The sequence below is a fragment of the Mya arenaria genome, chromosome 5 (genome assembly GCF_026914265.1).
Source record: "Mya arenaria isolate MELC-2E11 chromosome 5, ASM2691426v1".
In the NCBI taxonomy this organism is placed as follows: domain Eukaryota; kingdom Metazoa; phylum Mollusca; class Bivalvia; order Myida; family Myidae; genus Mya; species Mya arenaria.
The window spans coordinates 43,895,982-43,908,853 of record NC_069126.1 but is presented as its reverse complement, the minus strand read 5'-3'; the positions used below and the strand labels follow the sequence as shown (position 1 = coordinate 43,908,853).

The window sequence follows — 12,872 nt, the reverse complement described above, 5'->3', positions numbered from 1 at the left end:
GTACCAGCCGTGGTGGAGGGTGGACCTTCATCAAGACTTCTACATCACCAGTGTCGTTGTATATAACCGACTGGACTGCTGTAGTAAGTGTATAACGCTGAACCAGTATCTCAATAAATCTGATCAGTGGAATCATTGTCAATATATTCGCGATAAGAGAAAAACGACAAACATATAATCAGTAAATGATAAAGACGCCATCTATTTAGAGGGTAAGTGAACACTTAATAAGTAACAACTGAGGGCATTTACCAACTAGTGAGCACTAGGCCTCTACCTTGAATTAGATGACAAACTAAAATGGCGAGTTCAAAGCCTCTCCTAAAAGACTAAAAAAGGCCTTTCAAAATGTCTAAATTTCATTTATGTCTGTTTTCTTAATCAAGCATTTGAATTAAGGTCGAGATTTGTTTTTGTTTTAACCCTTAAACACCCCATATCTATCATCAAGTTTAGGTGCATTTAAACACAATATGTTGTCGCGGGTCCGGGCTTTGGACGTTCTTTACGAATTATTATTTACATTTGTAGGTACACGGGCAAGGAACATTACACTGACAATCGGTAAAAGTTTGGACTCTATGAGTAAGGCTGGATACCTAGATGGCGGGTTGACCACTCATACGTTCACCGTTGACCCATCATTGGTAGGACGTTTCGTGCAATTGCAGCTGAAAGAGATAACGGAATTTTTCCATCTATGTGAGGTAGAAGTCATGGCATATCCCTCAGGTGAATATATAACATTACAATATGATATCGTTCATGTATGCATATGTAAGAAATTATTACCTGAAATGAATAAGTAATTATCTATAAACGAATCTCTCGCCTCGATCACAAGTTAATGCTTAACACACTGATTTATTTTCAAGAATGAGCGTTAAAAATAAAAGTAAATGCAAAAGTCATGGCATGGCATTTGGTAAGAAAACAGTTGATGTAATGACTGACAGTCTGCTGGGTCTTTGTTTCAATGTTTAACCTCCGAGTGACCACGTGATGTTTGTTTATATTCTTGGGTCAGACTCACACAAATTATAATAATCATAACACAGTTTTGTAGTTCTCTATAAAGATTCAATAGTGATAACTTTTTTTAAAAGTATTCTTATACAGCTTTTTTGGGCTTGTATATGGTTCGATGATTTGACCATAAATGGTTAATGATTAAAATACAGTAGTTTCGGAGTTTTAAAATACTAGACTACTAAAATTCTCTAATTCAAATGGGGATCCCATATTCGTCATATGTCATTGCGACATTTCAGTTTTGTTGAATTCTTAGCAAAATACCATACGTTTATTTGTATTCAGATGAATCTCATAAAATACACTTGTGTTTGATAAACGATAGGATAATTTGTGGCGTTTTCCACAATGAAAACATATATTGTTATGTCGCTAGGTACCTTTAGGCATTCACCCCACGATGTATGGTTTTTATTTCTGACAGTCTCTTTTGTTCACCGATGTCGTCAGTTCGATCATATATGGGCACATTGCCACTGCATTTGACAAAATTGCATATAGTTAGTTCATACAGTCATTGCATGTATGCGCAAATGCTTTGTTATATCATTCTCCTTTTTCCATTTTGCCCTTAGCTAACACCCGCTGGTTTTGAATATAAATATATTATTTTTTTACAAATAGATAAGTTGTTTGTATGCATTCAGTAACCCATTCGAAAATCACAAAACGAATCTTTGATGCAAGCAACGAAGAGGATGGGATAAGTTCTGAATTAACAAACTCAACTCCAATTGTTCATGTGGGTCAGAAATTGAGGCTACAATGTACGGCCAACACTGGGACTTTCAACACATCGGTGCAAATTGTTTGGATGAAAAGCAGTCTTGAGAACGGTGGCCATCTTGCCCCTTTTTCCTCGGATAAACAAATAATCGGAGAACCGAAGGATTTTGGCTTGTGTGAGTTTAAAAAGACTGACTCGATAATATACGAAGTTAGTCAAGAAGACGCTGAAAGAACGTCAGAAAACGGTCTGCATTTTCAGTGCTACGTTCATATTACGTCGATAGACTGGGAAACACCTGAACAACAAAGACGAAATTTCAGATTTGTTGTCTGTAAGTCATTGTCATGATATTTTTTTTAAAATGCAATTTAATCATTTCTACGATTTATGTAGTCGTTTGGTTATATGTGTGTCATACATTGGAACACAGCTTTTTATTCTCGAAATGAGACTATTGAAAAGAAAATAGTATATTTAACCAAGAAGTATTCGTATTTAAACAACGATATTCAAATTGAAAAGAAAGAAACAAATGCATGCTATGTATCACATGTTCCACTAATTCCACAGGTTTGTAACTATCAACATACTTCTTTTCACTATTTAAGATTCAGTCGACGGAAACAGAGGTGTTTTAAGTAAAACGACAGCTAAGGGTAATTGTATGCATAACTTCTGTATCCAAACACACATCGCTTGATTCATGATTGCAAAGTATAAAATAACAACCATCCTGAACTAATAAGACTTTTATTAACACTACAATTTGATGCCGGGTGTCCCAATATTATTGCATTTTCAATGACATTGCAGTAGGTGAATACATATTGATTGGCCTTATTTTCAAAATATGTTTTTGTCTTGCAGGTATACATTCCAGTTTTGTTCCATTTTCTTTATTCTTAATTCTAAGTGGCTAACTTATACCATTTTCGGTTAGTGTTGCGTTGTCTTATTTCGTATTGGCATTTAGAGTTTATCACGAACTGCTTACTTTAATCATGGCCTAAATGGCCTAAATGTTGTTTTGATCCCGGCAATGGATCGTTAAAAAATTGTGAAATGACAACAAAAGGATTATAAAATGTTAACTTGAAGGAGTTGACAAACGCTTATCAAAACACACGCATTCATGTTGATACATTAGTATTGTGATAAAATTGCTCAATGGAAAGCAAATTGAAAAAAAACGTAGTTCTACCACCATTTTTTTCAGAGTTTCCTATAAATACGACAGTTATATCGGGAACTATTGGAGGTGTTTGCGCTTTGATTATTCTTGGAGCCGCCGGGATTCTCCTGAGGAGAAATATCTCCAATGGCTGCTGTCATAGAGCTGGTACTTGTTCATTGTTTGCAGGTTTTATTTAGGAAAAAAACAACACTTCTAAGACAAATAACATTTTAGAATATATTATCTATGGAAAGTGATATAACTTAATAAGATTTTATAACAACTATGCACTCAGTCATCTGTAGTGATCACTGCACTATCAGAAAATTGTTATGTATGATTTGTTTTTTATTCTGCTACTTTTGCTCGTACATATTTTGTAAGGGTACTCTATTTCAGATGAGAAGTCTGACGAAACCAGTCGGTGAGTGGTACTAATGTTAATTTACTTGGAATGTTTATTAAAAGTTTTATTAATTTAAGTAACACATATATTTTATCAATAAAAAGGCAATATTTGAAAACACCAGATTTCTTCAATTATAATTCATGCATCACGCTTTAAGATACCATTCACTTTTAAGTAACCCGGATGCACCAGTTGACACCGTCCCGTCTGCAAGAGACTCAGAAATATACACAAAAATAGGTAACGCCGAAAATTAAAACAAATTCTTGCTCCTTATCAAACAAGATGTACTAAATGTTTCGGAACGGCAAAACGTTTACTTTTAGGTAACAAAGTAAAGTTTGGGAACGGCAACACGTTTACTTTTTGGTAACTAGGTAAAGTTTGGGAACGGAAAACGTTAACTTTTGAGTAACAAGGTAAAGTTTGGGAACGGCAACCCGTTTACTTTTATGTAACTAGGTAAAGTTTTGGAACGGCAACACGTTTACTTTTAGGTAACTAGGTAAAGTTTTGGAACGGCAACACGTTTACTGTTAGGTAACTAGGTAAAGTTTTGGAACGGCAAAACTTTAACTCTTAGGTAACTAGGTAAAGTTTGGGAACGGCAAAGCGTTTACTCTAAGGTAACTAGGTAAAGTTTGGGAACAGCAAAACGTTTACTCTTAGGTTACTAGGTAAAGTTTGACAACTGATAGCTATCAAACAAATGTACCGAATCCTTGTGGATAAAATTGCTTTCTTTTCAATGGTGTTTCTGTTATTTTTCATGTTAAGTAGAAACCATTCCAAATGACTATCAAACATACGTTACGAAATTTATAACATACAATGACAGTAAGTTATGATCTCTACAACAAGGTCATAAACCATTTATAAATGCTTTACGTGATAATAGTTAAAGGAAAATCAAATAAATGTCCATGATAGACTTTATCATGTGATATAATTGTGTAGACAGTCATAATGAAAGCAAAACAACCTTTGAAAATGGATGATTTCCTCCATGATATACTGGTATCAAACTTTTTCATGTGATATAATTGTGTAGACAGTCATATTGAAAGCAAGACAGCTTTTTAAATGAATGATTGCAAGCTTAATTATACTTTTATTTAATTAGTTTACGTTTATTTACACTGATTTTTGATGGCGCACATTACTTTGGCATTATCGCCTGATTCATATCAAATGGGTTAGTTGGGCATTTAACATAAATCGAAGTGAATGCAAGTGTTTGTTTTCAGCATTCCATAATGGAAACTCAACGCATGTTTAAATATTAAATGAAAGGTCCTTTTTATATTGCAATTCTGTTGTCCTTATATGCTACTCTTGTTACGTCGTCATTTTTTGCCTGTTTGTAAAAATATGATATGTCAAATGTTATATTGAGTACTTTAACATAGGCCCGCATTTCTGTTAGGTTTAGGCGACAATCCGGGAGCATACTCTGTACTTTTATTGATATCGACGAATTTGATACAGTCACTTGGTAGTTATTAAATACGATGTGATATTCATCAGTGCATGCATTATTCACGCTTGAGATGTAAACAACATTTTCTATAATATTACAGTTAATGGTTTGTTATATACTTTGTGTAACATTTCAAGCATAAAATGTACTTAGTTTAACAGTCTTAATCGAAACCGAACGTAAATTTTCTAGGATTCTATTTTAGAAATCTAATTTATCATTTTACTTGAAATAGGTTTGTTTTCAAAAACAAAAACCTTTCTCTCAAAACAATCCCATCGACCTTTCGTCAAAAGCATAAATTAAATTATTTAAATAAAGTAAAACAACCCTTGTTGATTGATAATTTCAAAATGGTGTGAAAAATTTTATCTGTAAGAAAGGGCAGGCAACTCTGAGCAATTGAGAACGTGTGCATTGTTAAACACACCTATTGGAAAAACATTTGAAACCGATCCGAAACAAATTAACCTTTTCTCAAGTGATATTTTACTCGGAAAACCCAAAATCTAGTACATATTACAATAAGCAACTTACTAAGATCATAGTAGGGTTTGTCTTTGTTGTTGTTGTTGTTGCATTTGTAACATATATTCCATCTGGCCAACTTACAGACGAATTCATAATTTCAGAGGAAACCTCTGACCGTCAAGCAAAGTAAGTAATAATAACTTACTCTAAGAATTGTTAATTTGCAATTACTTTAACCGTAGGCTTTCAATGATATTTGTTTCTAGTGGGCTAGTTCCATTGTTTTATTATTGACCAATTTTACATTCCTTTCACTTCAGTTGTAGCCGCACAGGTGAATCGAGTTTCACCGTTCAGACAACGGAAACATCACAATACGAAGAGTTACGCGCGAGAGAATCAAACACATACACAGAATTAGGTAATGGTTGACAATGGAAATATGTGTAAGTTTGTTAACTGGTTTCGAATTGTAGTATATCATTAAAATATTATCCGTTCTAAAAATCTGTTATACGCGTATGTGGTCTTCCGATACGGTATCAGCACCGTAGCGTAGTGCTGTGGTTCACAAAGAGCAGTTTAGTTAAGTATTACTACTAATATGTTTATAAAGAAGTATTATGTTTGCTTTAGAAACAATTTCAACATATTTCAACTATTAAGTTATGATCATATGAAGACAACTCACTAGATCAATAATGCAAATGATTTTGACGTTGTTTCTGGAGCGAACATTCCGCTAAATATTTTGTGTAAAAATTAAGTACAATTATGGTGGAAAGAAATAAATGAGCGTTTTTCTAATCGCATATATCAAGTCTCGGCGGTTTCTAGCGAACTTGACGTGTCACGAGTCGTCAGAGAAAAAAACGTCTTATATAAATATACTTTAATTATCTCTTACCGTGTATTACGTTTGAAAGTAAGAATATAATGTGTTCAGCACATCATGTTTTCAAAACGTAATCTATGATGAAAATTAAAAATAATACATTGTTCTGTTTCAGATAGTCCGATGTACGAAAACATTTGCAAGTGAAGACTATAAAAAGCTGCATCAGTTTCTTGTTAATGTTATTTACCACAAGTGGGACAATCACATGTTTAAATCAAATGTTGAAAAGTATGACCAGACACCAACTGGTCGACACAATTTCTTAGAATAATTGCAAATGTGGTTTCAGAATGTTTTTGTCGTAATACAGAATGTAGTCAGTAATGTCCCGGCTAAAGTATTTGTAATCGTTCTCTTGCAGTTCTTTACATTCATTTTGTCACTTAAATTTTTTTAATGAATTTTGCAATATTGTATGAATCCGTGCATTGTTTTTTTTTTCCATTGTATTCACTATTATTGCATGCAATAAACAGTTATCCATTAAAATGTATAGGTTTTTAAAAGTCCAATAAAAGAGTGTAGGTTAATAGAGTCTAACGAGATGCTTGCCACTCACAACATAGTAGTGCAGTGAGTTTTCGGCACTTTTTTCTACGGTCTTCATGTTGTACGGTGTACTTTGGTATAAAGCTTCACGGGGCAAACAAAAGCGTGCTGCGAACGGTGTGGACGGTGGGTATACAAGTCCAATATATAGTGGGGTTCAATCGTTCAACGCCAGTGACAAGGTCGCCCTAAAGTTAAAACATCCTATTAACTAATTAGTCGAATATCTTCTGTTTTGTGAAATTATCAGTCAAAATTAAAGATAGACGGTACGAAACTACACAAACAAAACATCAAGCCATTCATATCTACATGGACTGTGTCGAAATCAGTATGAAAAAAACAGGAAATTATCAAAATTGTTCAATTGATTAAAGTGTGTTAAATTTGTTAACATTCATGAAGGCAAGTAACACACACATATGGTTAAATATAACTGCATAGGTTGTACATTGAACTCCCTACTCTGAAATGTATTTCATTATTTAATCTTACTGTCTTTTAACATGGCATTAACAATAGCATACATGCTTCTGAATAAATCGCCAGACGGAAGATGATCAAAACCATGAAACGAGCTTTATTGAGCTGTTTATGTGATTAATAAATTGTCATTGTTACATTTTCTGCATGATGCTGGGTCGAGACGATACATCTAGTTGCTCTATAAACATAAGGCCGAACTCATTTACTTCGGTGGTGCAATAAAACTGTAATCGTACGGCATACCCTGGCGTAGATATGTTGACCACCTTCACTACGCTGGGATTATGAAATCAATTACAAAAAGGTCATGAAAACCTACATAGAATGATTGAGCTTCAGATGCAGTTAATGCAAGAATCACCACCAAGGTTGGTGTTTGGTTTGAAATACTTTCATATTTGCAATGTGTAAAGTTTGAAAAGCATTTCCGGTGAATTATCAATATCACTTCTTATAAAGTTGATACAGCACACATTGTTGTAGTAATATACGATTATCTGGTTAGCGCATTGATTTTCGCATGTTTGCGTGCTATCTCCGATTCCTGGCTTGAGCGTATGTGGTCGCCAAGCCGGAAACATACATTTACCGCGGAAACATGGAGTAAACGAACACAACTTAACAAAAGTTAACATTTCCACAAAATCGCCTAGCGGTACATGAAAAAGAAACAATAAATAAACAACATATCCTTTTCGAAAAATCTCAAATTAACACTAACCCGACATTGCAGTTGTTGTAAAAATAGCTGAACATTCACGATACCTAACAACTATAAACACATAGGGAATGATACGTTAACGAAATGAAATAGATACTCAAAGTGCTGATGGACTAGGGTTTCATTTAGGGACAAGTTGACAACTGTGTTCTAAGCATTGAAAAACAAAATGGCTCACACCACAAGGGAGCACTGTAGAATAGGCTAGTTTGGGCATTAGACTGAAAATGCTTGCAAGCTGAATAGAAAATGGTTAAATCTTCATAGTTCTTATGAAGTTTTCAATAACGTAAAATCAGACTTATACCAAATTATTTACACGTCTGACGTATGAGTAAGTACACATAGTAGTATATTTCCAAACAAAAGCATTTTAATATATGTATGTTATTACATTAGTTTCACATATTTCAAAACACATGCATACATTAAATGCCTAAGAGTGCGGAATGCGGCCGTGCCTTTATTTAACTGACAGGCATAAACTCGAACGTTGGCATTAACAATGAAGTTTCTAAACTAAATTATTGGTTGCTATGAATGAAGGGAGTATGTAAGGTATTCATGGCTGCCAATGACGTCTTCGGAATGCTAAGGAAGCTAGGTGTTGCTAAGGAGGTGATTGGTAAGTTTGAATAAACGTATTTGCAAAGGTTGTCATTTGTAACAATTGTAGACATGGGTTGCTGTGAAAATCATGGTTGCTATGGATGTAAGTTGCCGCTAAGGAAGTTAGTAGTTGCTAAGGAAGTTATTGGTTGCTAAGGAATGTATTACTTGCTACAAAAGAAAGTGAAAGATAAGACAATCAAGGTTTCCATGGAGGTCATTGCTTGATATAGATGTTGTTTGTAAGGAAGAAAATTATTGCTAAGAAGGTCATTGGTTCCTAAGGAAGAAAATTAATGCAATGAAATTGATAAACTCGTTAGGAAATCATTGATTTAATAGTAAGTAAGTGGTTGATGATAAAGAAATTAATTGCTAAGGAAGCCATTTGTTGTTATGGAGGTTGCTGGTTGATAAGGAAGAAAGTTGTTGTTAAAGAAGTCATTCATTGCTAAGGAAGTCACTGGTTTCCAGGTAATTAAAACTACTACAGGAGGTGGCATACCAAATGGCTACACATGAGAATACATATTAAACATCAAAGGTAGACGCCTTGTCAGTTCAGTCAAAAATATTTTCAAAGACTTTACTACATCAATATAAAAAAGAGAACCCACAGGGTCAGGAATTTAACAATATAGGTAAATAACCACTCGATATATGAGGCTACATGAATATACACAATGTTTAATGTATTTGCCTTGCGGATTGGGAGACATTTTTTAAAGCATTAAGTATTTAATTATATATAACAAACTTGGGCGTGGGGCTGGGACAAGATTCAACCCAATCCTTATAATTTAAACAAGCTTGGTAGATAGCCACTTAATGTTATTATACAGCATTATATCAAAGGTCTGTGATATACAGAGAAGAAGATTTTTAAAAAAAAATGTAATTATATTCTATATTGAAACCTGTCACGCCTTGGGCAGGGTAGCTTTAGACCACAGGGCCATACTTTGAACAACATTTGTAAAGGACCACCACATGTATGTCAGACTGCATACAAAATGCTAAGGAAATAGTTCCGAAAAGTGAAGAATTATTTTCAGCGTCTTAATTTGTATGCATATTAATATTGTATTGTCTTCTGTAACTGTACCGATAGCTCTGAATCTCATTGGTTGCGAAAGGTTCATGATCCTCCTGGTCAAGCGTATCATACAGAGAGAACAGGTTTAAAGTAGAATACAGTAGCTTTCTTTTCTGGCTCTCTGAATTAAAAAGTACTGTGTCATTTGGAGTGCTCAGTATTTCTTCAATTCCCAGGAAATGTGTATCAGGTGATGCAATACATTGGGCAGCTACAGTTTCGCAACAGTAATTCATTGTATTTTGCTAGAACAATGTTTCAATACTTCTGATATCGAGATGTGGCTGGAACTGCTGCATTTTGAACTCAAGTCATGATGGCATCTCAGGTGGTAAAGCCATTCTGAAATTCCTGGGTGTGGGAATTGCTTTATTTACTTTGAATAAACAAACTGTTCTTGCATTGGAAAGTACAATGTATGAACATGCAATTTCCCTGCCCACTCCATCCAAGTCGCTAGTCTTAGATCTACATGTACTCAGAATTTCAAAAAGCGCTCATTCACGTTTTGTAATTCGAATTATTTCAAAGATAAAAAATAATTCAAATTAGAGTTCTGTTGTAAACAATTTTATCCTGTCACTAGCATACAAATCGATCCAATAACAAGGTGCAGTGTAAACTTTAGTTTATTAGGTTAGTAGACCACGTGATGTTTATCTACAGTCAGTTGGTCACGTGACCGCGAAATACGGACTACTTTTTTCATGTACATGTTGTATACATGAACTAAATTAAATAATAAACATGACATACTTTATATAATGATTCATGAGTTTGTTATGATTTTGTTTCTCTAACTCAATACATCTTTCAGTATTAAACCCGTTTTAAGAAAGGGCCGTTTTGCTTCAATATTTGTCACTGAATACATGAATGTTTGTAAACAAGCTGTTGCATCATCACGATCAGCTGTCGGCTGTTTCAAAGAAATGGACGAACTCAGCCAAGGAACATTCGATGTCATATGGGATGACTTGTTGAAAATTAGCCCACCACTAGCTCCAATTCGAGAACAACAATTAATTAAGGAACTCTCAAACAAAGAGTTTAACGAAATAAATGGCTTTGACATTTCTAAAATTGATACCTCCTTTGAAATTTCAATTGTTAACACTGTTTCCATGCAGTCTGCTGAACCTAGCAGTAAACAGGCCAGCCCTGCCCTGAATTTGTCGAACTGACCAGCGATGATGTAAGAAAGCTGATTGAAGATGAAGAAAACAAAAACACAATGAAAAAAACACTTTCAGATGTCCAAATATTTGAACGCTTTTTACTCAATAAAGGTGAGAAAAAGGCAATATATCAGATTGAGCCAGATCTGTTGGATGAGTATGTGGCATACTACATCTTATCAGTTCGTAAAGCTGACGGTGCCGAGTATCTACATCTATCCGCAAAATTGTCTCCAGTCTTGACAGAAAGCTGAAGAGGCACAAATATCCATTTCGCCTTATCTCAGAGCAAACAAATGCATTCCAACTCACAAGAGATGCACTAAGGGCCAAAACAAAATCCTTAAAAAGGTTGGGAAAGGGAAACAAGCCCTTAAAAGCAAGTCCAATCACTGAAGAAGAAATAAATATGCTTATTGAAAAAAAGATCCTCGGCCCAAGCAGGGCAGCATCACTCCTCAACACAGTATGGATCAACAACTGTATCTAGTTTGGGCTACGTGGAACGAAAGAAAACCATGATTTGAGGTGGGAAAGAAATTTAAATGAGATTTTAAATTTAGAGTTAATGTTTTGCTTAAATACTTAAAAGTAGAATCGTGAAACGCACAATATGACAAATAAAAGATTATAAAAAATTGAGTTTGAGTTAAAAATGATAATAAATTTGTACGGTTACTAAGGCCCTTGCTGAGAGTCGAACTCAGAACTCCTCAGTGCCTCAAGAACTGATTTAACATGAGGTGTTTTGCCAATTAAACTACAAGGGCCATTTCTTACACAATTAATAATTTATTTTTTTATCTTCTTAATAGTTCATTTCATTTGTCTTGTGTTGCCGTATAAGCTATTAAAATATTGCATAAACATAAATTTTGTTGTGTTTATATAGAACATTTAAGCATCCTTTTATTAAAAAATCTAAAAAAAACTCAATAAAAATGCAGCAAACTTCAATTTTTTGATACTGACATATGAATGATAATCCATTCTTTTGCAGATGGGGTGATGTCGACCTTAAAACATCATCCAGTGGACTTGAATACCTGAGCGCCAGACAAAAACGCGAACAGGGTCAAACATAAAAGATGTGAGGGATGTTACGCCAAAAATGTTTGCAATGCCAGAGGATATAGAACGCTGTCCGGTTCATGCTTACAAGCAGTATGCACTGCAACGACCAACTAATTTTTGCACCTCGGATGACCCTTTTAACATAGCGCCGAGAACCTCCTCACAATCACATGTTTATGACCATGAATAATGGTTTGTGAAAATGAAATTGGGAGAAAAGAAGCTTGGAGGACTTCTGAAGAAAATGGCTAGTGATGGTGGTCTTGACAACAACAAAAGGATAACAAACCACCCGACAACAAAACACCTAGTTCAAAAACTAAGAGACTCTGGAATTGCCCCAACAGATATAATGCAGATTAGTGGCCATAAAAACATTCAATCTGTCTTGAATTATTCTGAAATGTCTGAGGAAAAACACCAACAATGCTCAAGAATATTATCTGAAGTCCGCCAACAACCCATATCCACAATCACTGGTCCAGAAAGTTCTGTCAGTCAGCTTGGCAATGTCATTGACAAAGAAAATCGTCAAGAAAATCTTTACTTACCCCACACACGCCTCCCGCAAATGCTGGAAAATGTGCAGCCGCCCTCTTCAACGACTGTTAATTCCATTTCTGTCGTTAATGACAACATCTCGCTTAACACACAAATGAATTCTTTGTTCGCCTGACCAGTTTTAAACAGCCAGCACTTTAATATCAACATGAATTAATTCCATTTTATAACACGAGGCGATTGTTCACAATCACACACTCTTGACAGCCGTGACCTGTGACTTGCGGAATAATTTGTTACGAGATTAGATAAACTTGTTTATTGTTTGTTCCATGTTTATGTACTTTAAAACGTGTTCTCTTTTAAATTCATAAAAAACATATTGCCTTTTATTTCACTATATCCATGTTGTTCTAAATTTATAAACAGTTTTAAGAACTATTTTGTTTGGGCGCATTTAAACA

The 12,872-nt window shown here is 34.6% G+C and overlaps 1 protein-coding gene across 1 annotated transcript in view; it reads left to right on the top strand.

Moving 5' to 3' along the window:
* LOC128235732 (uncharacterized) overlaps positions 1–6,664 on the top strand; it is a 7,380-nt gene extending 716 nt beyond the window's left edge. Inside the window, exons 2-11 of the mRNA XM_052950534.1 lie at positions 1–83; positions 532–732; positions 1,680–2,093; positions 2,371–2,418; positions 2,979–3,101; positions 3,336–3,360; positions 3,521–3,585; positions 5,458–5,482; positions 5,617–5,717; positions 6,307–6,664. The exon at positions 1–83 is cut by the window's left edge and continues 158 nt beyond it. Of these exons, the coding sequence (XP_052806494.1) occupies positions 1–83; positions 532–732; positions 1,680–2,093; positions 2,371–2,418; positions 2,979–3,101; positions 3,336–3,360; positions 3,521–3,585; positions 5,458–5,482; positions 5,617–5,717; positions 6,307–6,338 (1,117 nt within the window). The 3' untranslated portion in view covers positions 6,339–6,664. The remainder of the gene's footprint in view (positions 84–531; positions 733–1,679; positions 2,094–2,370; positions 2,419–2,978; positions 3,102–3,335; positions 3,361–3,520; positions 3,586–5,457; positions 5,483–5,616; positions 5,718–6,306) is intronic.
* The last annotated feature ends 6,208 nt before the right edge of the window (positions 6,665–12,872 follow it).